The sequence below is a fragment of the Ursus maritimus genome, unplaced genomic scaffold, assembly GCF_017311325.1.
Source record: "Ursus maritimus isolate PB19 unplaced genomic scaffold, ASM1731132v1 scaffold_25, whole genome shotgun sequence".
Classification (NCBI taxonomy): Eukaryota; Metazoa; Chordata; class Mammalia; order Carnivora; family Ursidae; genus Ursus; species Ursus maritimus.
The window spans coordinates 33,214,178-33,239,251 of NW_024425008.1; the positions used below are offsets into that span (position 1 = coordinate 33,214,178).

Consider the following 25,074-nt stretch of genomic DNA (forward strand, 5'->3'; position numbering starts at 1 on the left):
TCCACACAGCTTGCTAATTCTCGTTCATTCTTTCTAAACACTTCCTAGAGGAACCTTGCTTTTCCATGTCCGTGAATCGATCTTAGAGCAGTTCATCCAGGAGTCCTCTAACCCCAGAGACGTTGGGTCTCTGTTTACATTCTACCAGCCTCCATACTTTGCTTTCATAGCATCGACTGTGGTCGGCACCTGCATATTTGGGATGGAATTTGGTGGCTGTCTCTCTCCCCCACTAGACTATAAACTCCACAGGGCAACTCTGAATAGATGCCATTGGACCGACAAATGGAGCAAATTTTTCTCTTTATTTCTTTTGTCCTTGTCCCCAGCTATAATGTGAGCCCCTGAAGGCTGGAGCTGTGTTTGTGACTGCTTGTCTCTCCCCCAGCCCCAGTGCTCGACACAACCAGAGTTCACATACTAGGAGTTCCGTGAATAAGGGCGTATCGATGGCTGTGTCCCTGTCAGTCATGCAGCTGTCGGGTTTGTTTGGGGAAAGGCAAGTCCACACTCAAGTGACCAGTCAGGCCGCCAGGCCCCGCCGTCCCCAGGAGCCCGATAGCCAAGAACGTCAGCGCCGCACAGCAGCCCAGCAGGCCGGCCGAGTTTCTTTCCTTTGCCTCCTGATACGGCAGTAATTAGAAACAGCAGTCATCACCACGTTGCGGCCCCCGGAGCGCCCTGCTGGATGCGCGGAACACATGTAGCTGCGAGACCACCTGCCAGGAAGAGAATAGAAGAATCATTTGCTGAACATGGCAGGGGTGATGGCTAAGGGGATGAGCCACTGCATAGCAAATAGCTGCCCCATCTTCCCCAAAGCCCTAAATAATTTCTCCACTTGAAAAAAAAAAGAAGAAAAAAATACACAATTAATTTTTCATGTAGATGATCCCACTTGGAAGCTTAGGGAAGAGCCGTGCATACTAAGAGCCAAACTTGAGAAGCCGGCCCGGCCTAGACAAAGCCAAGGAGAGGGAAGGAAAGAGGAACGCCCCGTGGCTTTGACTTGCGGCACCTCGTGGCTGGGGAATGACAGAACAGAGGACGACTGTCTGTTGTCTCATCTCTAAGGTCCCGCTCTCGGCCCACACACGCTTGCTTTCCCTGCCACATTTGCCACACAGCACTGGGGGGGAGGAGGGGTAGGACTTGTTCTCCTTTCTACTTGAGGAAACTGAGGCATGGGGAAGTCGGGCACCTGGGCCAAGGTCACCCAGCCGGTGGGAGGCCAAGCAGGTTTCCAAGTCCGGTGCCTGCTGCCCTCTCACACACGTGCCCAGCACACTGAGTCCAGGCAAGTCTTGAGAGAGAAGCTGGGGGACCCCCTGTCAAAGACAGTGTCGCAGGCTCGCCTTCACTCCAGCCGAGTTGCCCCATCTAGATTTTCCTGCACACTCATGAACTCTTTCCCCTTTCTGCCCTAGCCCCACAGTGAGGAGTAGCAGAGAGAAAAAGGCACACTCTGCTTCTCCCTTGGCTCAAGGCTGGCCATCTGCTTAGGAGTCCCTAAGACATCGGCACAGCTGTGGAGGGTACCGCAGAGAAGGTCGGAGACGCACAGCCCAGCTTACGCTCCCTCTACCACTTCACTAGCTGTGTGACCGTGGGCAAATGCCTTAACTTCTCTGATTTCATTTCCGAGGCCTCCCAGAACAACGTACTGCCGACTGGGGTGCTTAAAACAGAAATTTATTCTCTCACAGTTCTGGAGGCTAGAAATCAGAAATCAGGGTGTTGGTGAGTGTGGTTCCTTCTGGAGGCTCTAAGCAAGAATCTGTTGGTTTCTCTCTAAACTTCTGGTGGCTGTTCAAAATCCTTGGTGTTCCTTGACTCGTTGGTGTGTCATCACTCTAATCTCTCCCTCCATCTTCATATGGTGTTCTCCCTGTGTGCTCTCTCTTCTTGTAGGGACAGCAGCCATATTGGATAGAGGGCCGACCCTTCTCTGGTATGACCTCATCATAACTGCAGCAACACTTTTTCCAAATAAGGTCACATACTGAGGTATGAAGGGGTTAAGACTTCAAAATATTTTGGGGTAGGACACAATTCAGCTCATAACTCTCTCTGTGCCTCTGTTTCCCCTAAAGGAAGAGAATAATACCATACACTTCCTAGGGTGTGTGTGGACTGGATAAGTTAGTTTACAGGAAGGACTCAGAACAGCACCCAATACATCAGAAGCCTGTCAAAAATGCTACCTGTGATTAACAATGTTGTCAGTATAACTGTCTGTGGAAGGGATGGGTGCGTCCCTTTTTCTCTGAGATGCCAGCGGAACGGCCTGTGTCGTCATGTAGAAGCTAGCTCTTTCCCCACAAGCAGGAGAGGCCAGGACTCTCAGTCGCATATAACAGAAATCCACTCGAGGCTGCGTTGGCAGAAAGGGGAGAGTCAGTAAACGGAAGCAGGGGCCTCTCCCAGAACAAAGGCAAGCATCCCAAGAAGGCGGGAAGCCAAGGTCTGGGGGTGGCTGTAGGAAATTCAGGGAGGCGCATGCTCGAGCTCTTCGCTCTGAACACCTGCCTCACTTACAGGTTTGGGGCCACTTACTTCACCTCCCCGTGCCTCAGTTTCCTCATCTGAAACAGGGATGCGAATAGGGTGGTTGTTAGGGTCGAATGAGTGAATATGTGTCTGCATGGCACAGAGGAGCGCCCAGCGTGTGCAGGTCAGAAGGCTATTACTGTTCTCTCTGCTCGGCTTTTCCTGCTCTTCCGTCTACAAGGTGGAAAACACAGCTTGATGACCAGTCTGGAGGTTTTTCCAAGCCTGCCTTGGCGGCCATGTGGCAGCCTGACCCATGTCCAAGACTATCTCCTTCCCTTTCCCAACTCCTTCTTCCGCTGGGGAGACCCCCACCAGTACCCAGCGTCAGTTTGAGACTTAGAATTTCAATGTGGGGGCGCCTGGGTGGCACAGCGGTTAAGCGTCTGCCTTCGGCTCAGGGTGTGATCCTGGAGTTCTGGGATCGAGCCCCACATCAGGCTCCTCCGCTATGACCCTGCTTCTTCCTCTCCCACTCCCCCTACTTGTGTTCCCTCTCTCGCTGGCTGTCTCTATCTCTGTCGAATAAATAAATAAAATCTTAAAAAAAAAAAAAAAAAGAGAATTTCAGTGTGGACCAGAACCCTCCCTACTCTCCCTGGTTTCCCGGCACCTAGATGAAGGCCTATATTTGTGACTCTGGTTGACAAGGTCCTCCCAGACCTAGCCTCCCACCCCCACCCCCTGCATCTCAGACCTTTCCCAGGCTCCCTGGGCCTCGCCAGACATGCTGGTTCTCTCTGTTTCTTAGGCACCGCAGACTTGGGGCCCTCCCAGTACTTTTGCACACATCATTCCTGCCGTCTACAAGGTCTTTCCGCAAGATTTCCATACGACCGTGGCTTTCTCACTATTTGGCTCTCTGCTCAAATGCCACTTGGCTCCCCAGAGAGACCCTCCCCGATCTCCTATCATTATCTTACTTAGCCTTCTCCTGTTACCACCTCAGTCACACGCCAGCCCGTCACCCGTTGTCATCTTTTCCCAGCAATTATCACTATCTGGTTTTATCTTGTCTGTTTATGGGTTTACTTGTTTATTTTCAATATACTCCCCACAGAATTTAAGCCTCATGAAAATAAAGACCTTGTTTGTCTTATTCTCCCTGATGTCTTCCAGGCCCAGAGCGAAACCTGCTTAACATCGATGCCCACAAGTATCAGTAGAATGAACCAATTCATGAAGAAATCAATTCTGGACCTAGTATCAGTTGGGTGGGAGAGTCAGAAGTTTCTCTGCTTTGGGCAGTGCCACTGGCGACGCTTTCCAGTCGTGCACGGCCCGCCCCAGCCCGCCGACAGGACACGCTAGCGTCTCAGGCGCCACAGCGTGTGAGGCTCGTGCACAGTCTTTGGGAAATTCTGTATCAGGCCTTTCTTCCACTTCCTGGTTTTACTTGTTTTACCTAATTGCCTGTAGGAGAATTCTTCAGTTGCGATTTTAAGCACCACTAATAACATTTACGAAGACCAAAACCAAGCCAGCCTGTTTCCTCCGTTAGTTCTGTGCAAAGAAATTTTCCAACCCTACAGTTTATTATCTAATTTTATTATCACCCAAGGATGCAAGATGATTTATTTGTTTACACAGGTTCAGATTATTCAAATATTCCTTTATTTGCTCTGTAATAGCCATTCTTTTTCTATTGCCTTAATTGTATCTTATTAGACATCTCTGTTTTGCTATATGCTGTGTGGCCTTGGGATATACTGATGTGTTTAAACACCCTCACACATCCTTTAATATATTGTAAGTCATTTAAACTCATTGTAACTTGTCTATGAGCTAAGAAACCATCATGGATTACTCTCTGGGGAAGAAAAACTAAACCAAGTGAATTTTTCCTGCATCCTCAAATGAAGACATCCCTGCTTCAGAATGCTCTCCTCGGCTCATCTCCCCATGAGGGGTCCACCCTGGCACCCTTTGAGAGAAAGAGAAGAGAAAGTAGAAATCCCCTCAACTGTCAAGGAGGTTCCGAACAACACAATGGCTTGAGTGTCCGGGTGCCCTCGGAAAGGGTTTTACAGACTCCGATTGCCAGTGCTAGTTGGTCTCTGGTCCTCACAGAGTGCAGAACAGAAGACAGTCTAAGGAATTACCTGCCCGCATCTCACTCTGGCTTGCTTCCCTCGCTGTTTCAGGGAGTTTGGTTTCTGTGGGTTTGATGGATTTATTGATTGATTGATTCTGTGACCCATAGGTTGCTGACTAATCCATCTGCAAAATTAGGGAATTGAGCTCAGGCTGGGTCACTACCAGAATGTAACAGACTTCCATGAGGGTTGTGGAGGTCTCGGTACTCTTGGGTCCCTCTGTGGGTCTGTAGAAACCTCCTGTCCAGATAAATGTCTTTTCAGCCCCTGAACCTCTCTGTAGCCAGAAGGTATGGCTAGGGGGGCTGAGTCCAGAGAGCCTGGGGTCTCTGAGACCAGCCCCCGATGGAGGTACTCCCCTGAGTTCTATGCAGGAATGGATGGGGGCCCTGAGCGGCACCTTATTTCAGTAGGGAAGACCCAAAGCGGCTTAGTCTGACCTAAAAGTAATTCCCCTCTTTAATGAATTACTCAGGGGACTTCTTTTTCCCAATTTTCCTTCTATTTTTACGGTTGTCTTTAGATCCCTTTCCCTTCATTGTTCTCTCCATTCCTCCTGGGCCTAGAGCTGGAGAAATTGTTTCTCCTCCTGCCGAACCCTCGCGGTTTTATGGTGCTGGTACTGACGCTTCCCTGTGGCTCCTGAGTTCCCCAATCATTTGCTTCCTAATAGGAAGCAGCGGGTTTAGAGCGGTTGCATTGTCTTCTTTCCAAGTCATAAAATTTTCTTCCATGTGATTTAAGAGCCGCTAGGATGCGGCATGGGTCTCCCAGTAGATAAAGGTAGTTAAAGCCCATGAGCCTCCTGCTGTTAGATTCTGTGTTTATGGTGACCTATGACCCCTGCATCCAAGCCTTCACCAGCTGGCTTGGCGAAATTCTCAGAACACTTAAAAAAACCCAGCTCCCACTACATCCCAATGAGGTGTTGATTAGAATAAGTAACTTTAATGTAGTCGATGAAGGTCGTGAAAGCCATACAGGCCTGTGTGGCGGACCCAGTGCCCCCCAGGAAGCCTAAAGACAGACCGTTTTGCAGGACTGCCAGCTCTGCAGGAGGAACAGGAAACACTTTATTCTCTCTGTCCTTGGGCCATTTGGAGGTCGTTCCCTTTACTCACTCCTATACCCCACGCCCACCCACAAACACCCTAGAATACAGAGTAGAAAGCATAACTTTCAGCTGTCTCTAACACTAAAGAAAAATACAGATATGGATGCTGTGTTTTTTATTCGAAGACCTCCCTCCATCAATGAATACAAAAGCTGATTCCTTAATAGAGGAGGGAAAGCCATTTATAAAAATAGAAAAACCTAGGCATGGATAGAAGATAAGATCGCCCGAGGTCACATTTGGGAGTCAGGAATAGAATAGGAAAAGGTCGCTAGAGGTCCCCAGAATGACAGTATGGTGCTCAGAGCCTTCAGTGGCTGGGGGACAGCAGTGACAGCTGGCCTGGGAACCTGCTTTGCTTTGCATTTTCTCAAGGCTCTTAGGGCTGCGGAACCTCTCCCTGGTTCCGGTTTACACTGTCCGTTTCCAAGAATTGGTCAGACTCCTGTGTGTCTCATGAACCGCAAAGCTGCCACTCAGCCTTGGCTCACAACGTCGAAATCGTGACGACACTGACACAGGTTACCATCAGGGGCCCAGACTAGGACGCTTGACGTTCACAGATAGGAATAGCATGGCGACTTACGTAAATTATAGAATGCAAAGGAATTTAAGTATTTTCTGTTGCTTTGGCAGCAACACAAAATTATTTTTAATGAAATATTTAACAAGGATTTTTTTCATGTTGGGTCCTGAGAGATTTATTTTCTGGAGTAGCTATCCAGTCATAAACAGTTAAAAGACAACATATGTAAATACAACCTAATATTCATAATTAAAATTCAGTAAAATGTTGATTTTAAAAACTGCCTTTTTGGTGTACGTAAGCAACACGTAGTGGTGTATGCAAAACAGCCCCGTGCTCCGTTTCGTGAAAACGTGTCATCACAATAGTACAATGAATGGTGCAAGGTGAAGGCGGTCAGGGAGTGGTGCAAATCCAGGCTTTGGAGTCAGTCTCTTGGGGTAAAACCCCAATTCTGCCACTTGCCAGTTATGAGACCCTGGGCGGTAATGGGACCTCTCCGAACCTCAGTTTCCTCTTGTGTAAAATGATAATAATCCCCACCCAGTAGAGTGGAGGCTTAAATGAATTAATTCATGTGACCGTCTTAGTTCCACGCCTGCTACATAATAAGCACTTGAGAAACAGTAATGATTATTATGAAGAGAAATGTGACAAATTTCAAATATGTCCGTGCAAGTGGTGGGTGGAGGGCGGGGAGGGAGACTCTAGAGGGAAAGCAAAGCATCACTAGTTGTGCTGGACTCCAGCAGTGGGCAGTCCACAGACTGTGGACAGTGCAAAAGAAAGATGGGTACTGACTTAGATGAAAGTACCATTTCAGTCGAGTTAGAGAGACAGGAGCAGAGTTCTCTGAAGGACATAACCGTAAGACCCATGGAGACGACTATAACTGTGTAAAAGCGAGAGAGAGAAAGAACACGTGAGTAGTTGCTCAGAACACTCCAGCCCCTCCGTGGCACCACAGTATCTGCGTGGCATCTTGACTAAACCAAAAATATTTGGGGCAGATTTCGCCACTTAGGGCTACTGGCCCCTCTGCTCTCTGGAGCTCGTCCCGTGAGCCTGCTCTCGGCACCAGCTCGTGCTGCTTTGTACGCTGGAGTTGGATGTCTGCAAGTCCTCATGTCGGAGGATTTTCTGGAATGGAAAGCATCTATTGGCCCTAGTCTATAAGCAAGGCGGGCGATGCACTAGAGAGAGACTGAAAGTGCTTGAAGAAGGTTCAGACGTCACTGCTTTGAGCAGATCATGGGACGAGAAGTTTCCATGAAGTGGGACCATACGTCTCAAAAGCGCCTTGATTTCTCAGTTCTTACTTCAAAAAGGATGTAATAGACCTTGGCCAGAATCATCCTTCTGCATCGCCTGCCACAATGAGAGCAACTTCGGCGGTGGAACCAGACTATTAGCTTCATCAGCTGAGGTCAAGGGCGTCTTGACTGAGGCGGAGCTCCCTGTTCTTCCGCATAAGAAAGCACGTGGCTCTCCTGGGGCGTATGAATGGGCTGAGGGATCCCTGGCGCGAGCTAGTCCTGGTCCTTAAGGACACCGTTAGTGTTAGGCTCAGCGGATGAATGGGTGTCCTTGGCAACAGCCCAGGAACCAAGTCTGTTATGTGGAAGGCTTCACCTATGTGTCAGTTTTCCCTTCTAGACGACGAGGGTATAATAGCACCTACCTCCTAGGATTATTTCAAGGACAAGATTGTAGTACACCGAAAGTGCTTGGGGGGGTGCCTGGGTGGCTCAGTCACTTAAGCGTCTGCCTTCAGCTCAGGTCATGATCTAGGGTCCTGGGATCCAGCTCTGTCTGTGTAAGTTTCCCTGCTCAGAGGGGAGTCTGCTTCTCCCTCTCCTTCATCTTCTGCTTCTTCCCCCACTCATGCTCTCTCTCATGCTCTCTCTCTCAAATAAATATATAAAATCTTCAAAAAAAATTAAGTGCTTGGAACAGTAGCTAACATATTCAATAAGCGTCAACAAATAAATGTCACTTAATAAATAACTCTCAATAAATGTCATTAATAATTATGATGAAAGGAGGAAGAAGAAGGGTATGTTACAAAACGTTAACTAAATTCAAATTCCCCGAGAGAATTGTCTTTCGGTATTTAGTAGGGGAAAAATTGTTTTCTCTAAGAGAAACCAGAGAGAATATGAATTTTTTTTGTCTCTGTGTTTAGGATTCTCAAATTAAATTTTAATCCTCAGTTACCACTGTGTTAACCCTAGCGGTTAAAGTATTTGTTTTTTTCTTTTTTTTTTTTTTGGTCCTGATTTCTATTTTATTAGTCTTGTCTTTTATGTCCTTTAGTGTAAGCTGCCTGGAATTCCTGTTGGAAGAGGTGAGATATAAATGATAAAAAAAAATAAAGAGAAGACACTCCATAAAAGTTTGCGGAATTTATTGAATTGTCGAATCCTTCCACATAAACCAGACTGCTTCTGAAAAATGAGTAAACACAAGGGAAAGCAATAAGAGAAAAACGTTCTTCTTATTTTCTTGTTTATGTATCAAAATTCTACCTAGGAGAGCAATCCCATTTCTCTCATTTCCTGTAGCCATATGCAAATCCCCTCTTCCTTGTGAGAGGAGCTGAGAATCTGTGTGAGGGCAGATGCTTCAAGAGGCTGAGAGTACAGTTACACACCACGTGTTCATCCTCTGCCTTGAGGCCTGCGCCATTTCTTGTTGGAGTGGCAACTTCACAGCTAACTTCAGCCCTATCTTTTATCACCCTGCCACCACTGCCCTGCCCTGCCTCCTGGAGAAGGAAGAAAGAACAAGAGAGGGAAAGAGAGAGAGAGGGGGAGGGTAGGAAAGGACGGGGACAGAGAGAGAGAGAGAGAGAGAGAGAGAGAAAGGAAAAAGAAGAGCGCACCTGCATCCTCCAGGATCTAAGAGACCTCATTTGAAGCCATTCTCCAGGTTGCTATGGCGATGAGCAATTCTGATCCTGGGGGTTGCGGGAGCCATGGTGCTGGGGAAAGCGATGAGTTATAGAGTTGTGGATGGATGGGTTCTGAGAGTGCCTCCCCATCTGAGAAAATGCCTGGCTTGCTCAGCCCACTCTCCGCACTCCTGCAAAGCCTTTCGGATGGGAAGTCAGCCTCCCCACACTCACTTTAAACATTACCTGGCCCTTCTCACAACCTCCAGCTGCTCTGGGGCTCTGGCGGAGTCCTTCTGTCGTTATGCTTTAAGGGGCCCTACAATGATATGCTAAAAGAGTGAATGATTTGCCTCTGAGGGTTTTGAGTTCAGCTGATTTGAAGAGAAGACAAATTTCTCCTCTGATCCCCAGGGGACTGCCTTTCCTAATGTGCCCCAAAGCTATAAGCTTCTGAGCCTGGTTCCCACTGTGGGACTGGCTTCCCCGTTTGGGAAGTGAAAATAGGGTATTTCAGACAGACAGGGTTCAAAGTCTGACTGCACTCTGAGGACGTTCTCCTCCAAAGTTTTTTCTTCTTGTACTTGCCCAGCCTGCTTCGCCCACCCCTGTCCCCTAAAACTGTGTGCTTTTCTCATTTTGACAAAGGCTCGTTACATCCATTAGGTAGTATTTACGGGGTCTAAACACTGAGCCAACTAGTTGGCGCTGACTAACATGAACTGGCAAGGAGAACAATGAACACAGAAGGTACACAGAGAGTGTCTCAATCCCGGGGCCACGCGCGGCCACAGAAAACTGCAGGTGGGTGGAGCCAACGCACGTCCCACCCCTAGTCTCCTGACTGGCTCTCCTACAAAGTTGGGAAGGGAAAACTCTCTTTTTCCCAGCCTTCCTTGAACGTAGGAATGACCCTGTGGCATCATTCCAGGCAACAATGTCTGCTAGGGCCTTCTGGAAGGTTATTGTTTTTCCCAGTAAAAAAGTACAGGAGTCCCCCGCCCCTTACCCACAGGGGATACGTTCCAAGACCTCCAGTGGGTTCCTGAAACTGTGAATAATACCGAAACTTACATGGACTGTGTTTTTTCCCCATACCTACATAACTATCACAAAGTTTACCTTATAAATTAGGCAAAATAAGAGATTAACAACAATAACTAATATTAAAATAGAACAATTATAACACTATACTGGAATAAAAGTTATGTGAATGTGGCCTCTCTCTTTCTTTCTCAAAATATCTTATTACGCTGTACTCACCCTTCTGCTGCGTCTTATATTGATGAGAGATGATAGAATCCATCAGAAGGAGAAACATCTGCTTCCAGGCTGCGGTTGACCACGGGTAACCAAAATGCAGAAAGCAAAACAGCAGGTAAGGGGTGGGGGGTGGGGGATCTCTTGTACGACTTTTTTGTTCCTTCCGCCTTCTTCTTTTCTTGAATGAAGACAAGATGGCCTGAACAGCCTTGTGACAACCATGAGGGACTTGCCGAGAGGATCCCGGGGCCACAGCCCTGGTATCATCAAATGTCTGACTCAACACCAGCAGGGACCTATCTCCAGACTTCCTTTTTGAGAGAAAAACATCCCTATTTATTTAAACCATTGTAGTCAGATTTTTCTTTTACTGATAATTGGATGCTTTCCTCATTGAAATAGACCCTTTCATTTCCATATCCTGACTTTTTCCCAAAATGCAAATGTACAGGGAGAAGCAGACGCCAAAGCCAATGAAAGCCTACTTCTTGAAAATTTGAAACTCAGAGTTATCTAATTTAAATCATGTGGCTGTGCCCAGTGACGTTCCATGAATCTTTTCTGCTGTTGCCAAAACCTGGCTAGGTTAGGATTTTCTTAGAGCTTCAGAAATTCTGCTGTGTGTGATGACAAAGACAGCAGTATCTCAGGGTCTTCTGCCCAAGCCATTGTGAAAGGGAGGAGAGGAGGGGAGGTGGGAAACCTGGCCCAGTAGCATGATAAAGTATCTCAGCCCTATAGTTTTCTGCAGGCGTAGAAGAAAGGCCTCTTCGGTAAGCACAATTCCTAACTGGCACGATCATGAAGACAGAAACCGGACCCTAATTCCCTTTTCCTTCTTTATGTGATAAGCCTCAGTCCCACCTCAATCTGCTGTTCCTTTGAGACCTTTCCACAAAGAAAGAAACTGAAAAGGGAACAAGAGTATGTCCAACCCCCAGACACAACAGTGGAAGATTACAAGACTGATTTTTCCAGACCACTCTTGCGGCATTGTGTTCCCCAGCATTGTTGCGACTTGTTCCTTTCTCTCTGTTCCACCTCTGAGACCCTGGACCCCTAGTTCATTCAAAGCCTCCAAGGGCAGGGAAAACAAGGGAGCCAAGCACCTACTTCCTCCCTGACATCACTCCTATACCACAACCCCAGACCAAATAAGAATAAGGGGAATCAGACTCCCATTCCCCAGATTTCTCATCACTTTCTGGTTTTTCCAAAGTTCTTCTTCAACTTTCTTTAAGGGCTTTTTTTTTCTCTCTAAAGATGTGTAGATTCTTCAGGAAACTTTTCTTCCCCCCAGATTCGTTGCCTCCTATCTGACCCCAGGTTCTGAGAGAAACCAGGGAAGACCCAGAGCACCTGCCCACGTCTACTTCTCTGTGCCCATCTAAGACCCAAGGGAAAATCTTTTCATACATTATATCCAACACCATCCTTGTGCTTTAGAAAAAGAAGCCCTGCTACCTTGGGACCTAAGAGTGGAAAGCCTGAAGGCTGGGCCATTTGGATGATTTTTTATAGGGGATCAGCTGGGAAGGTGCTATCAGAAGGATTTCCCTTTGATATAACCTCTAGGTGAAGGGAAAATCTGACACAAAATGCACTTGAGAAATAGTCTTTTGACCTACTCGTAAAAGGAAAAGATAACTCTTCAAATGATTTAATGAGAGATCTTTATCTATCCCTTTATTTAACAAAATACACTGAATGATTGCCACGTGCCAGGGACTAGACATGCAGAACAAAGCACGGAGCCTGTTTTCGAGTCGCTCACAAAGTGATGGGAGATGATGGAGCTGAGACATCATATGTGGCATGAGAAGTACTAGGACAGAGACAGGTAGTTGGGGAGTGCACGTAAGCTTCAAGAATGCTGAGTAGAAGTTAACTGGCCAAAGAGGAACTCCAGAGGAGAGAGGAGAGAGGAACACAGTCCTGACACAGGGGGCACTGAGCTAAGACAGTGGTCCTGGAGTGGGGAAGGCTGCTCAGAGGGTGTTGGGTGAGGGGCTGGGAGCACTCTTTCACTGCCCAGGAGCTGCATGGGGTCGGAGTCCATGCCTGCCAACACTAGGGCTTATATCACCCACACCTCCAGAAAATTAGAATTTCTCTTCATTTAAACAGAGCTGTCTATAGGAACAAAGCCCATCCACACCAAGTCTGCCCCTTTCTAGCTATCCTGGAGGTCTCTTCCCTGCAGTGCCAGCCTGGAAAATGACAAGATTAAAAAAAAAAAAAAAAAAAGACACGTAGGCTGGGAGGTGGTTCATACTACTAGAGGTTGTATGTTTCTCTACAATCATTTCCTTAGTGGCCGAATGGCCAAACTCCATTGTTGATGGCCATACATTATTGAGCCTGTCCCCGTTGTTGGACATTTGGGTTGTTTATTATTAATGGTGCTGTGGTGATCCTTTAAAGAAGTTTGAAGCAGTAGTTTATGTGATATATTCAGATTAACCCCCTGAAACATCTTTATTTTTCATCAACCTTTAAAAATCTACTTAACTTCGTTATAATTTTTACCAAAATGAACAACGCACGCCACCTCTACCCTGGTGATCAGAACTGACTTTCACTGTCCTGCACAAGCAAACGGTTTGATTGCTCATTACAGGAATTTCCCAAAGACCCATCAGCTCTTTAAAAAAATATCTCAATAGACAGAGGGTGTCATAAGGTTCTTTGAATCCCTACCCTCAAAATCCTTCCCTTGCTGTTTCTACCATGGATTATTCTTACCCAATCCTAAACAAATGTCATCCTCCTCCTAACCTCCACAGAAAGACTGGCCTTAAACCGAACTTCCATTCTCAGTAAGTTCTGACTTTTCTTTTCCCTTTCTGAGACATTGCCAAGTATTTTCAAGGTGGTGGTTGATGAGGTGACAGAAGGCAAGCTGAAGACAAAGCATAAGCTGACACCCAGCAACGGCCTGTCCCCTACTGCTGAGTGGGACATGTGTGACATTCTTCCAGGAATCTCCCAACTTCATGTTGTCTTCATGTTAATACCTTGCTAGAGGGGAAAACAATCTTACCTTGACAATGGCAAGGCCTCCAGTATCTTGTAGGTCCTCTTTAGCATATGAAAGTTCTTTTGAAATCTCCCTTTTCCCTCACCTCCCCCAACCCCATAGTATATAATCAGCCACCCCTCACAACCCGGGGCTTCAGCTCTTTCTGCCCATGGGTCCTGTCCCTGGGGTTTAATAAACCACTATTTTGCACCAAAAACCTCTCAAGATCTCTTTCTTGGTCGTCGGCTCTGGACCCCACCCCGCTGAACCTCACCTATATTCCAAAACCACATCAGTGGTCTCCTTCATGGCAGAAAGCAATAAGCTCAGTTTTGTCTTAGCAACAGATATTTGAGGAGCCAGCTAGTGACGGAGTCTATACATTTTGCCTCGTGATATCCTCAAGCTGCCTTTTGGGAAGATTGTACTAGTTGGTAGTGCCACCAACCCTGCATAGATGTACCCATTTTCCCATCTCTTATCAGTATAGCTTTTTTTTTTTCACTGTCTTTCATATTTGCTAATTTGAGAGGCAAAAGAATCAAATCTTTGTTGTTATTTGTATTTCTCTACTATTTGGTGAGCTGGACCATCTACTGTGAACTCTGAAATCGGACAGTTTGGCTCCTCCTACCATAGCCATGGTAATCTTGGCTCTGCTTTAGATTCTACTGCTGTGAAATGGGGTGTGCTAGTCTGAGTTGTCCAGAGAAATAGAACCAATAAGACATTTTTTTTTTCAGAGAGAGAGAGATATTATTCAAGGAGAGAAAGAGAGAGAGGAAGAGAGAAAAAGAGAGACTGGTTGATGGATATACTGTAACAAATTGGCTCACATGATTACAGAGATTGAAAAGTCCCTAGATCTGGAGTCAGTGAAGTGAAGACTCAGGAGAGCCAGTGGGTTAGTAAGTTCTAGTCTGAGTCCAAGGCAGGAGGAGACTGATGTCCCAGCTCAGAGATAGGCAGATAAAGAGAATTCTTCCTTACTCAACCTTTATTCTATTCAGGCCTTCCACGGATTGGATGAAACCCACCCATGCTGGGGAGGGCAATTTACTTTACTCAGTCTACCAATTCAAACGTTAATATCATCCAGAAACTCTCTTACAGAAATACCGGAAATACTGTTTAACCAAATAGCTGGGCAATCAAATTGACACAGAAAATTAACTATCACATGGGAGTAATAATTGTCCCTGCTAAAGAAAGGGTTGTTGTGGGAATTAAACGACAAAGGTTAAGTGCTTAGAATGCTGCCTGGCACATAGTGGGCACACAATAAAATATTTAGGAAGTGAGATTTATCCTTTCATATCAGAAGAGGAAGATTCTATTACAAATGTTGAGTTTAGCTTTCAACTCTTGAAAGATTTTTATTACACCATTTTCAAATTGCCTTCATGGTATTACTATGTCACAATAGCATGGTTAATCAACGAATTCTAGACCTCAGCTCAGAGGGCCAAGGTGGCCTAATCACAGGAGGAGGTCCATGTCTGAGCAGGAAAGGCACCAGTAGTCAGTGGGTTGCTCCCCAGCTGTGTGGCTGGGTCAGAGGTCCTACCCCACAGGGAAATGGGCATAATGAGCTCCTGTTGATTTATCACCCTGCTGTTTGGGTTAAAAATGTAAATGGCAATTTTCTTCTAAATGCAAATAATAGGCCCATTCAATAAATTAAATAATCTGAATGACAATGATGTACAGAAGAAAATGAGGACTCTGGTTTTTCACCACAGACTAGGCCTCTATTTCTTTAGAAAAAGCAAGGAGGAAGGGGAGGAAATAAGAGTGTCAAACCAAGCAGGATCCCTGATGATGGCTCAATGGCTCCCAGAAATTACAACAAAAGGGCATAAAATTACAGCACCAATTTCTCCAAAATGGTCCTGTACTTCTTCAGAAATGGTCTGAGACATTCAGGTATTCATATATAAAGTCTTTGAACTAGAAAAGATATTCAAGATCTCAGTCCTCTGTTAAAAGCTGTCCAGTGCTACCCATCCCCCTGCACCTGACTTGAAATTCAAAATTGTAAAAAAGGCTTCTGCTACCCACTGGATCTGGCCCTGCTCCACCTCTGTGTCCTCACTTCACAGCTCTCACAGGCTCAACCTCCTTAAGGGGTTGCTGGCGCTCTGACTCCTGTGTCCGTGCCAAATGATACTCTTTCTGCTCCATGACAGCTCTCCAGGCGACACCCATCTACATTTTCAGAGAAGAACACCGTTTCAGACCTTTCAACAGAGAGAAGAATTTTAAGTGGAGAACCTATAGGTATTTTATTATCAGTGTTCTTGATGGGGGAGCAGGAGGCAAGCTGAGGACTAAGCATCAGCTGACACCCCACAACCCATCCAGACCTCATGATGAGGTTGTGGAATATAGGTGAGGTTCGGTGGGGTGGAGTCCGGAGCCGACGACCAAGAAAGAATTCTTGAGACGTCTTTGGTGCAAAATTGGTGGTTTATTAAAGCACAGGGACAGGACCCGTGGGCAGAAAGAGCTGCTGCCCCAGGTTGTGAGGGGTGGCTGATTATAGACTATGGGGTTGGGGAGGTGAGGAAAAGGGAGGTTGAGAAAATATTCTCATATGTTAAAGACTCACAGGATCCTGGAGGCCTTATCATTGTCAAGTTAAGGTTGTTTTTCCCTCCAGTAAGGCATTAACATTAAGATGGTTGGGAACTTCCTGGAGGCTGCAGATTATAAGGACATTTAATTGTATCTACATTCCCTTCCGGAAGCTAGGTTATTGATAGAAATGCTTCGGTCTTGTAGATTGCTAAGACATTCGTAAACTGAGGGAGACTCAAGTCTTGTAGGATTGTGGTCTCTATAGGTTAACTATTTCTTTTTCCTTTAGGGCAGCCAGGAGTGTCTGAGGAACGGCACGTAAATCCATTGGGGGGGGGGCGGTTGCAGGGTGTCAGTTTCTGCTTTGTCCTCAGCTTGCCTTCTGTTCCCTCATCACTCACACCACCAAACCTCACCTATATTCAAAAAATACATCATACTTATTAACTAAAGGATTCAAGAGTTTTTTCATATCACTAAGCCCTGGTCTCATTCTCCCATATCAGAGCTCAGATGAGGTTGAATCACAGGAGGACAACCTAAAGCATTTATTTTGAATAATGAGATAATTTTCAATGAGGGAAAGAAGAAAATTAGAGACCCTGAGAGGGAAAGAGGAAGATCAGGAGGGAGAAGTTTGGACAGTTGTGGAGTTAAGAGGATTCACAGACATCTAGCTAGGGAAAGCTCTTGCCCCCACACCTACCTTCCACTCCTCCTTCCCACGTATGTCGGGGGTCTCCAAGACCACATCAGGGCCAGTGTTTTGACAGAAGGACTCACATGATTCAGTATTTAGTCATACTCAAGGCTAAAATTTATTACAGTGAAAGGATACAAAGCAAAATCAGCCAAGGGAAACCAGGCATGAGCTTTCAAGGGTCCTGTCTCTGTGCAGTTATACAGGACACACTTACTTCCCCCCGGCAACAAATCCTAACTACGGGATGCTACCGGGGAAGCTCAATAGCGACTCGGTGCCCAGGCTTTTTACTGGGGGCTAGTCAGCTCGGTACTGTCTGCCTCGCATGCCCCAAAGTCTGGACTCCCAGAAGGAGTGGTTGTTGAGCATAAACCACACTGTCTGTACAAGCAGTACAGGAATCGTGGGCAACTTGTCACTTGGGGTGATGGGAACCCTCCTGAATGGCAAGTTCCCAGAGGCCAACCTTGCAAGCCATGTCAGGTCTGCTATGGTAATTCTTTCCGCGTACATTTCTGGGTCTACTCAATGTCCCCTGCAACACTAACCTCCACCAAGTGTCTCACTCAGGGGATTGAGGCCACTGCTGAGGCCCCTCTGAAAAGGGCAGACAAGTTGGCTTGGCAAAGCCATCCATTTACATACGCTTACATTTCAAGTGACCTTTTCTTCCTGTGGTGTCAGAGCTTCCGACAACATCTCTTTGCCACACTTCACCCAACCCAGCTTCTCCCTGCCTCACTCCACCTCTCCACTCCTGGAATCAGGTTCACTGGCGAGGGGCGTCTATGTTTTGCTTGGCCTTTGGGAGTGAGCATGGAAGCCCCCTGGCCACCCCCTATTCCAGAGGAGAAAGAGTTCATACTTCAGGTGTTCACTGGGCATCTCAGGACACAGAATGGACCACAGGAATCACAGACAGTGATACTGCAAATAGCCCCAGCAAGAAGGAGCCTGATGTGAGGGTAAACCACTCTGGAAATCACACCTAGAAGCATAAGGCAAAGGTGAAGGAAAGACTCTGGCGTCTGGGTTCAGGTTCTGGCTCTGCTCCTTGCTAACTGTGGGGTCCTCAACTCTGTATGTGCAAAGTGAGGGTGATAAACTCCACCTCATGTTGTTGGGAGGATTAAATAGAAACTCAACACCATGTGCCAGTTCTCTTGCCTTTCATCTTTTCTCTGTTCTAAAAGGCTCCAAATCATTCCTGCTTCTTTCAATAGCTAAATTCCAATGTTAAAGGCATTAGAAGACAGCACTGTAGTGTAAACAATAACCCTGCCTCACCCTCCCAGCAAGGATTATGGACCTGGAGGAGGTCTGTTTGCTCAGCAGGAAAAGGCTCTGAATATAAAGGCTCTCACAGAAATCTCTGAGCCCCAGAAAGCTAGACTAGAAGAGAAAAAGTTTAAACAAGTTTAAGTTGAGAGCTGATCCTAATCAACAAATATTTATCGTAGCTGTCTTCCTGGGGTGGCACCGTGAGGGCGAGAAGTGAGGCACGAGACCTAGCAGTCTTTGCTTCTAAGGGAGCTGGAATTCCATTAAGAAGAGGAGCTTCAGACACTTGGGGTGATAAAACAACCATCCAAAACAGAATGAAATCAAAAGCTTGGTTATAGGGAGAACGGACTGTATAGTGTGCTAAATGAACAGTTAGGAGACAGGGAAAATGTTATCTGGAATTTTGTGATAGGCAGCCCTTAAGAAGGACCCCAACATCCCCACCTCCAGTAATCAAGCCCTTGATTATACCCCTGCATGTGGGCTGGACATAATGACTTGGTTCTAACAAACAGGGTACAGCAGAAGTAATGGGATGCCACTTGTGACATTAAGTTATAAAAGGACTGTTCCTTCCATCTTGGATATTCACTCTCACATACTTTCTCACTTGCTTGCTGGCCCTGAGGAAACTAGTTGCCATGTTGTAAGATGCCCTAAGGAGAGGCTCCCATGGCAAGAAACTGAGGTGGTCCTCCTGCCAGTAGCCAGCAAGCAACTGAACACTGCCAATGACCAAGAGAGTGCGCTTGGAAGTGGTTCCCTTAGTCCAATGAGACTGCAGCCCCGGCTGACGGTTTTCACCCTTGTGAGAGAACTTGAACCAGAGGCACCTACCTAAGCCACACCTTGATTTGTGACTCCTAGAAACTGTGGGATAATAAATATTTGTTGTTTGTAGCCACTAAGTCTTGGGGTAATTTGTGATGCAATAATAAATAATTAATACAGCTGAGAAGGATGAGTGGGATTGCAGGGGGTGGAAGGTGTGAGGGGGAAGGAGGTGAAGAGGGAAAGGGACAAAGAGAAGGGGAATGGATATGAATGAATTTCAAGTGGACACTTTGGTGAGAAAAACTAATGAGGAGACTAGCTCCTGTTTAAAAACCTATGTGTGATTTTTAAGGTCTGACCATAGGCAATTAGAGAGGCTTTGCCTGGCAGGTCTGGGGAAGGCTGCCGTCTGCACAGCAGCCTTGGTGCATGGCCCATGTATGGCTGTGGAGGGAGGTGCAGTAACACACTTGCGCCCCTTCGCTGGTCATCGCTTTGCATGTGTGCATTCCTCACTGGGAGGCACCTGCATTCCTCTCTCTGAGGCTCGGGCAGTGGTCCTCTTCAAGTGCCCATCTCTGCTGAGGCCTCCTTCGAGGGGGAGTGCGAGTAGGGGAGGAAACCATGAAGACACTCTCCCCACTGCCTCAGTACCCAGGATTTTTCCACTCAGAGCCCTTCCCCATCCCTTTCTTCCAACCTGAGGGGCCCTAAAACTGTCTTTTCTTCAGGGGCTTCCTCAAGAGCAAGACAACCCTCACATCTACAACTGACTCATTGGACCCTGACTGGTATGCCTTTCCCCAAGGGGAAACGGAACAGGGCCAGTCATTATCTTTACCAGTTTTAGACTCTTGCTTATATCATTAAAGTCAGTGATTTATGGTTTAAATCTTTCATTTTTGCCTTGTTGCTTTAAGCAGCTACTCTGACACCTGGTAGCTAGCTCAGTGCTCTCTCTCCCAGCTCAGCTGAGCCCCTGACAATAATCTCAAAGGTATAGAGAGAGTAATGTTTGTGGCCTAGGCTAGACTCTAGCTGGAGAAAATGAGAAATAAGAGCCCCAGAAAAGCTCATCACTGAAGAAGATGAATTCCAGAGGAGATGAAAGCCCCCGGATGGAAATGATGGATACAAAGTGCGCTCCTTGTCATCTGAATGTCATTGTCAATAAGTCTCCACTTGTTTTTAGAACTTCATCCACTCACAGACAGGTGCAATCCCTGCCTCCCATGACCCTGCTGTCCTGATGACTCTCCTATGCTCCTTGGACCAGCATCATTGACACCACCTGGGAGCTTGTTGGAAATGCAGAGTCTCCAGGGCTCCGTTCAAACCTATTGTGTCATAACTGGCATGCTAACAAGCGGCCCAGGTGAGTGGTATGTACTGGTCTAAAACAGGCTGAGAAACTCACACACTTAAAAACAAACAAAAACAAAATCCTTAAATGATTGCGTTAATAAGGGAAGTTGAGAATTGGGATCAACCAATGAATTTAATCACTCATCCAATTATTTATCTATTAATTTCAAAAACCCATTTATTGACCATCTGCGCTGGACATATAAATCTGAAAAAAAATAAAAAATACGGCCTTGCCCCAAAAGAACTTAGAGCTGAAAGGAGAGTCAGACATGGAAATAGCCAAGGAAGAAGAGCTGTTACGGTGCTACTACAGAAGTATTTACAGGTACAGAGAGGCATAAAGAAGGGAACATTCCACACAAAAGGTGTGAAGGGTCAAGAAAAGCTTGAGTTGAGTCTTGTATATGAGTGTAACCAGGGCAGGGAAGGACATTCCAGGCTGAGGTTTCTAAAAGCTTGGCCCATTTGGCAAATAGCTTGGTGTGGCTACGGAATGGGAACACAAGGTGGGTTTAGCAAAAAATGATGCTGGAGCGGGATACAGAGCAAACTTGGGAAGGCCTGATGTACCCATGCTAAGGAATTTGGGTTTTCTCCTGAGGGATCTGTGGACAATGTCCTTGGTTGCTTTTGCCTATAAGTAACAAAAGAAGACCGATCTAAAAGTGGCTTTAATTGTAAGGACATTTAATTTTCTCATATAATAAAAAGTCCAGCAGTAGAAAGCTGCAGGAGCTCATCAGTGTAGGGCTCTGGGTCAGCTTTCTTCCACCATCACAATATGGGAGTCCAGATCAAGCATCACAGCTTCAACACACAAAATCCCAAAGCAAGAAAGAGGGAATTCCTCTCACTTGTGTCTTTTATATTAAGGAGGAAATTATTTCCCAGAAATCCTCAGAAGTCTTCCCTTCAAGTCCGGGCGTCCAGGGCATATTCCTAGGCCATAGCTGCAAGGGACTGCAGGAAGGTGGATATTTGGGATTTTGGGCATCTCCCATAGGAAACCAGTGCTCCCAATGAGGAAGAACAGTATTGGGAATGACTGAGGAACAGCAACTAATAGAACTGGCCACAGATGTGTGTTAAGCAGGGGAATCATGTGATATGATTTACATCGGGAAGACAGCTCTGTTCGCAGCTTGGAAAAAGAGCTGGGTGGGGAGGTAAGAAGGCAAAGATCCATGGGAGATAGTGGACCATTAGCGGTCCCTGGAGGAGCAAATCTCTCTGTGCCCCAAGTGAGACATCCTACTGGAACCCACAAAAGTAGTAGAGGGGCATTTTCAGGGGTTGAAGTGCTGCACGAGCCAGTGATTTCTGTGTTATTAAAATCCCTGTAATCCCATTTCGACCTGCTAGTTGAAGAGGCTTGGGGAAATTGGGACAACACAAGACACACTGGAATTGATTTGTTGCCCTAAAATTACAGTTGACTCTTGAGCAATACAGGTTGGAACTGCACAGGTCCACTTATATGCAGATTTTTTAAAATATAGTACACAATGTAAATATATTTTCTATTCCTTATGATTTTCTTAATAATACAGTATATAGGGGAGCTTGGGTGGCTCAGTTGGTTGAGTGTCCAACTCTTGATTTCGGCTCGAGTCATGATCTCAGGTTGTGAGGTGGAGCCCTGAGTTGGGCTCCATGCAAGCATGGAATCTCCTTGAGATTCTCCCTCTCCCTCTGCCCCTCCCCCTTTTTCTCCATCTTAAAAAAAAAAGAATAGAGTATATAATACATACAACATTAAAAAATATGTGTTAATTGACTGCTTATCCAGTCAACATAGACTATTAGTTAAGTTTCGGGTGGGGGGGGAGTCAAAAGTTATACTCGAATTTTCAATTGCATCCCTAACCCTCTCATTGTTCAAAGTCAACTGTCTAGTGACAGTTAATACTGAGCAGCTTTATGTTGGAAAGCTCAACAAGGCTTCCTCGGGGCCAACTGATGTAAATGTTTAAAAGGGCTTATAAAACTGAATTTCCAGAAAGCATTTTCAGCCCAACCTTTCAACAGCTGTCATATGTACAAGTTACTTGGAAAGATTTTTCAAAAGGCTGAGACATAAACCTCTGGCCTTTGAGAGCTTGTTCCTGGTTTGAGGAACAAGACTTACAGATGTGGACAGTACAAGATAATGTTCTGATTAGAGATGTTATAGCTGTAAGGGACCAAGGCCAATACAAATAAAGGACAGAGGGCAGGAAATTGTGAAAATCCATGCCAGTCAAGGGTGGGAACTGAAGTAAAGCAGAACCTCATGACACTAAAAATTACCAGAGCCACAGTCCTACTTCCCTCTTTTGGGGCAACATGGTCACTTATGCCCATGTGTTTCTATCCTCTTGCTTCTTTTATAAAAACAGCCCTTTCTGCTTACTGTCTCTGCACAAAGTCCAACATGGTCATGCTAGTACCAGGATCTACGTGGCCTTCCAGGTCCATGGCCTTATGGCACCTAACTACAGTTTCAATATTGGGAACCAGGCCATGTCATTGGCAGATACTCAGTCTCTGAATGAGGCTCCTCAGTTCAGGTGTCTCTCTCTCTACTCCAGTCATCTGGGGTCTCAATCACTCATGACAATCAGGGTGGAGAAGCATGCCCAGTATAGCCAGCCAGAATCCAGTGGAAATAGATACCTAAAAGGACAAAGGATCTAGGGGCAGGGAGTTCGTGGAGCTGGTGAGGGGATAGATTTTTCTCATCTGAAGTGGAAACATTACTCTCTTTTTCACATCATTTCTGTTTTTTATATGTTTTTCCAAGATGAGAGTCAGACCCCGAAAGTAGGAACATGAAGAACGTCTAACATCCCAGGCCCCTGAAGGGGAGAAGCAGGGTCACTGGAAACCATATTTCTAAGGCCATATTTTCTGAGCATCCAAGTCATTTCACTCCTCCAAATCTCATTCCCTCATCTAGAAAATGAGGGGCTGCACTGAATGATTTCTAAGCTTCCTCCCAGCTGTGTCATTCTGTGACTGTGGGCTTTTTTTTGTGAGGAGCAAGTCTCCTCATTGTAGAAAGAAGGCATCATTACTCATTTGCTGAAGTACAATGTTTTGTCAGCATTAATCACCTCTCATTTTTAGAAAATAATATGAGATCCTAACTCTGAAGCGTAATTAAAAAAAAAAAAAAACCCAGACAGAGACCTCTGCAGTCTATTCTCATGGCAGTGGAAGAAAAGATGCTGAAAAATCCTCTGGATGTCACATCTGAAATGGTAACCCTCCATGTCACTAGCCAGAAAAAGCTGAAGGCAGTTGCAGGGTCTGGAACCTGAGAGGACTGTAGTTAATGACGCTGGGTTACTCCCATGACTAGAGGTCAATGACAGAACTGAGGACCAGAAGGATGGAATTGCAGAAAACTGATAACCAGGAGGGCTTCTGGAGGGGCAGTTGTTACCAGGGGCCTCTGAACTTTCACACGGACTCATCTCTCAGCCAGAAGCAGCCAAACCCCCCTGGCTGCTTCCCTAGAAGAGGCAGGTTCCTGACTTGGAGCTACTGTGACCACTTGACATCCATCACAGCCCTGCTGTCACTCATGACAAGCACACTGGACTCTCTCACATGGGAGTAAATTTGCTTGGCCTTTAGGAGAAAAGGAAAATACGTCACCTTTCTAACACAGGCAATAGGCAGATGGCCTCTGCTATAAAGATTGACCTCACTGTACAGCTTTTCAAGGAGGTAGACAAGGGCCCCAAAGAGAGCTGAGAATAAAAAATTGAGGTCAGAGCAAAGGCACACAGCACGGTTTAATCCCCATTGGCTTTCCACGATGCTCTCACAAGTACCATTTTCTCAGCGGCTGATCTCTCCCTTCCTTGCATCCTTTCTTGGGCCTCTAATTAGCTTGGAAGGACAGCTACAATCTTTTGTGTCACTGAATTTGATTTGGCAGGGAGGCCAGCAGTACTTGCCAGTTTGAGCCATTTAAGGGGGTGGGATGTAAAGGTATAGGTTTCTTTCTAAGCAGGTGCCCGGGAAAGCCTCCTTGGTGGGCCCTCCTGGAGATAATGATAGGAAGGGGGGATGCCAAGTCCAGTGAACACAGTCCACCCACAGCCCTACTCATGAACAAACATCATCCGTCTCTTTTAGAGAGAACAGTGGGATTCAGCCCTCGTCAGGAACCTCAGTCTTGTTTCAAGGCAATCTCCCTAGCCTAGGGGACATTTGTTCCCGTTGACCTGGGCAGTGCTTAGCTGATGAGAAACAGATGGAATGCAATCCCTCTGACTAGAAAGGAGACTGTTCCAGGTGGCCTCCAGGCAGGTGACATTTTAGTCAGCTTATACCTTGGTTTGAGGTTTTGCTGGTTCTCTTGGTGAGGTTGGACAACATCCTGGAGTGAGAAGGTGAGCAGGAACTCCTAGAAGAGAAATTTTTCCGGCCTGGTGAATGGGTCCAGAAACGTTGCCAGCTGTCAGGGTGAGGTTTAAAGACCAAGGGAACAAGAATAGAACTTCCTCCCTTCCGCCTACACAGACCCTCCCGGGTTCATCAATTCCACAAAACCCTCTCTGACCACTCCATTCCCCATTGATCTGTCCCTCCTTTGAACTCCTAATGGAATGACTGTCCCAACACTTATGGGATCAGAGAGCTGGGAGGCTGTTACTTAGAGATCACCCAGCACATAGAGGGTGGGGATGAGAGGGTTTCCCAGACGCCGAAACAGATGCTCGGCAAGGTGAAGTGGCTCGCCTAAGGCTGAGCAGCTAGTTACTGGCAGAGATGGAACTAGAACCCCGGGAACCTGGTCCTGCAGTCCCTCTNAGCATTTACTGCCATGGATTACCAGTGCCTTCTCATGAATGCCTCATCTCCTGCTTTGCCTTCTTTGGGGGTCTTTGAGGGGGCAAAAGAAGCCC

At 46.3% G+C, this 25,074-nt stretch overlaps 1 protein-coding gene across 3 annotated transcripts in view; it reads right to left on the reverse strand.

Moving 5' to 3' along the window:
• Window positions 1–287: 287 nt before the first annotated feature.
• FUT8 (fucosyltransferase 8) overlaps window positions 288–25,074 on the reverse strand; it is a 411,868-nt gene continuing 387,081 nt past the window's right edge. Inside the window, exons 11-13 of one of the 3 annotated variants that reach the window (XM_040641777.1) lie at window positions 24,499–24,572; window positions 10,443–10,511; window positions 615–719 (exon numbers count right to left, since the gene is read on the reverse strand). In XM_040641777.1, the coding sequence (XP_040497711.1) occupies window positions 10,457–10,511; window positions 24,499–24,572 (129 nt within the window). In that variant the 3' untranslated portion in view covers window positions 615–719; window positions 10,443–10,456. Of the gene's footprint in view, window positions 720–8,676; window positions 8,734–10,442; window positions 10,512–24,498; window positions 24,573–25,074 lie in introns of those variants that run through there. The other 2 variants (XM_040641778.1, XM_040641772.1) reach the window with 2 other exon arrangements.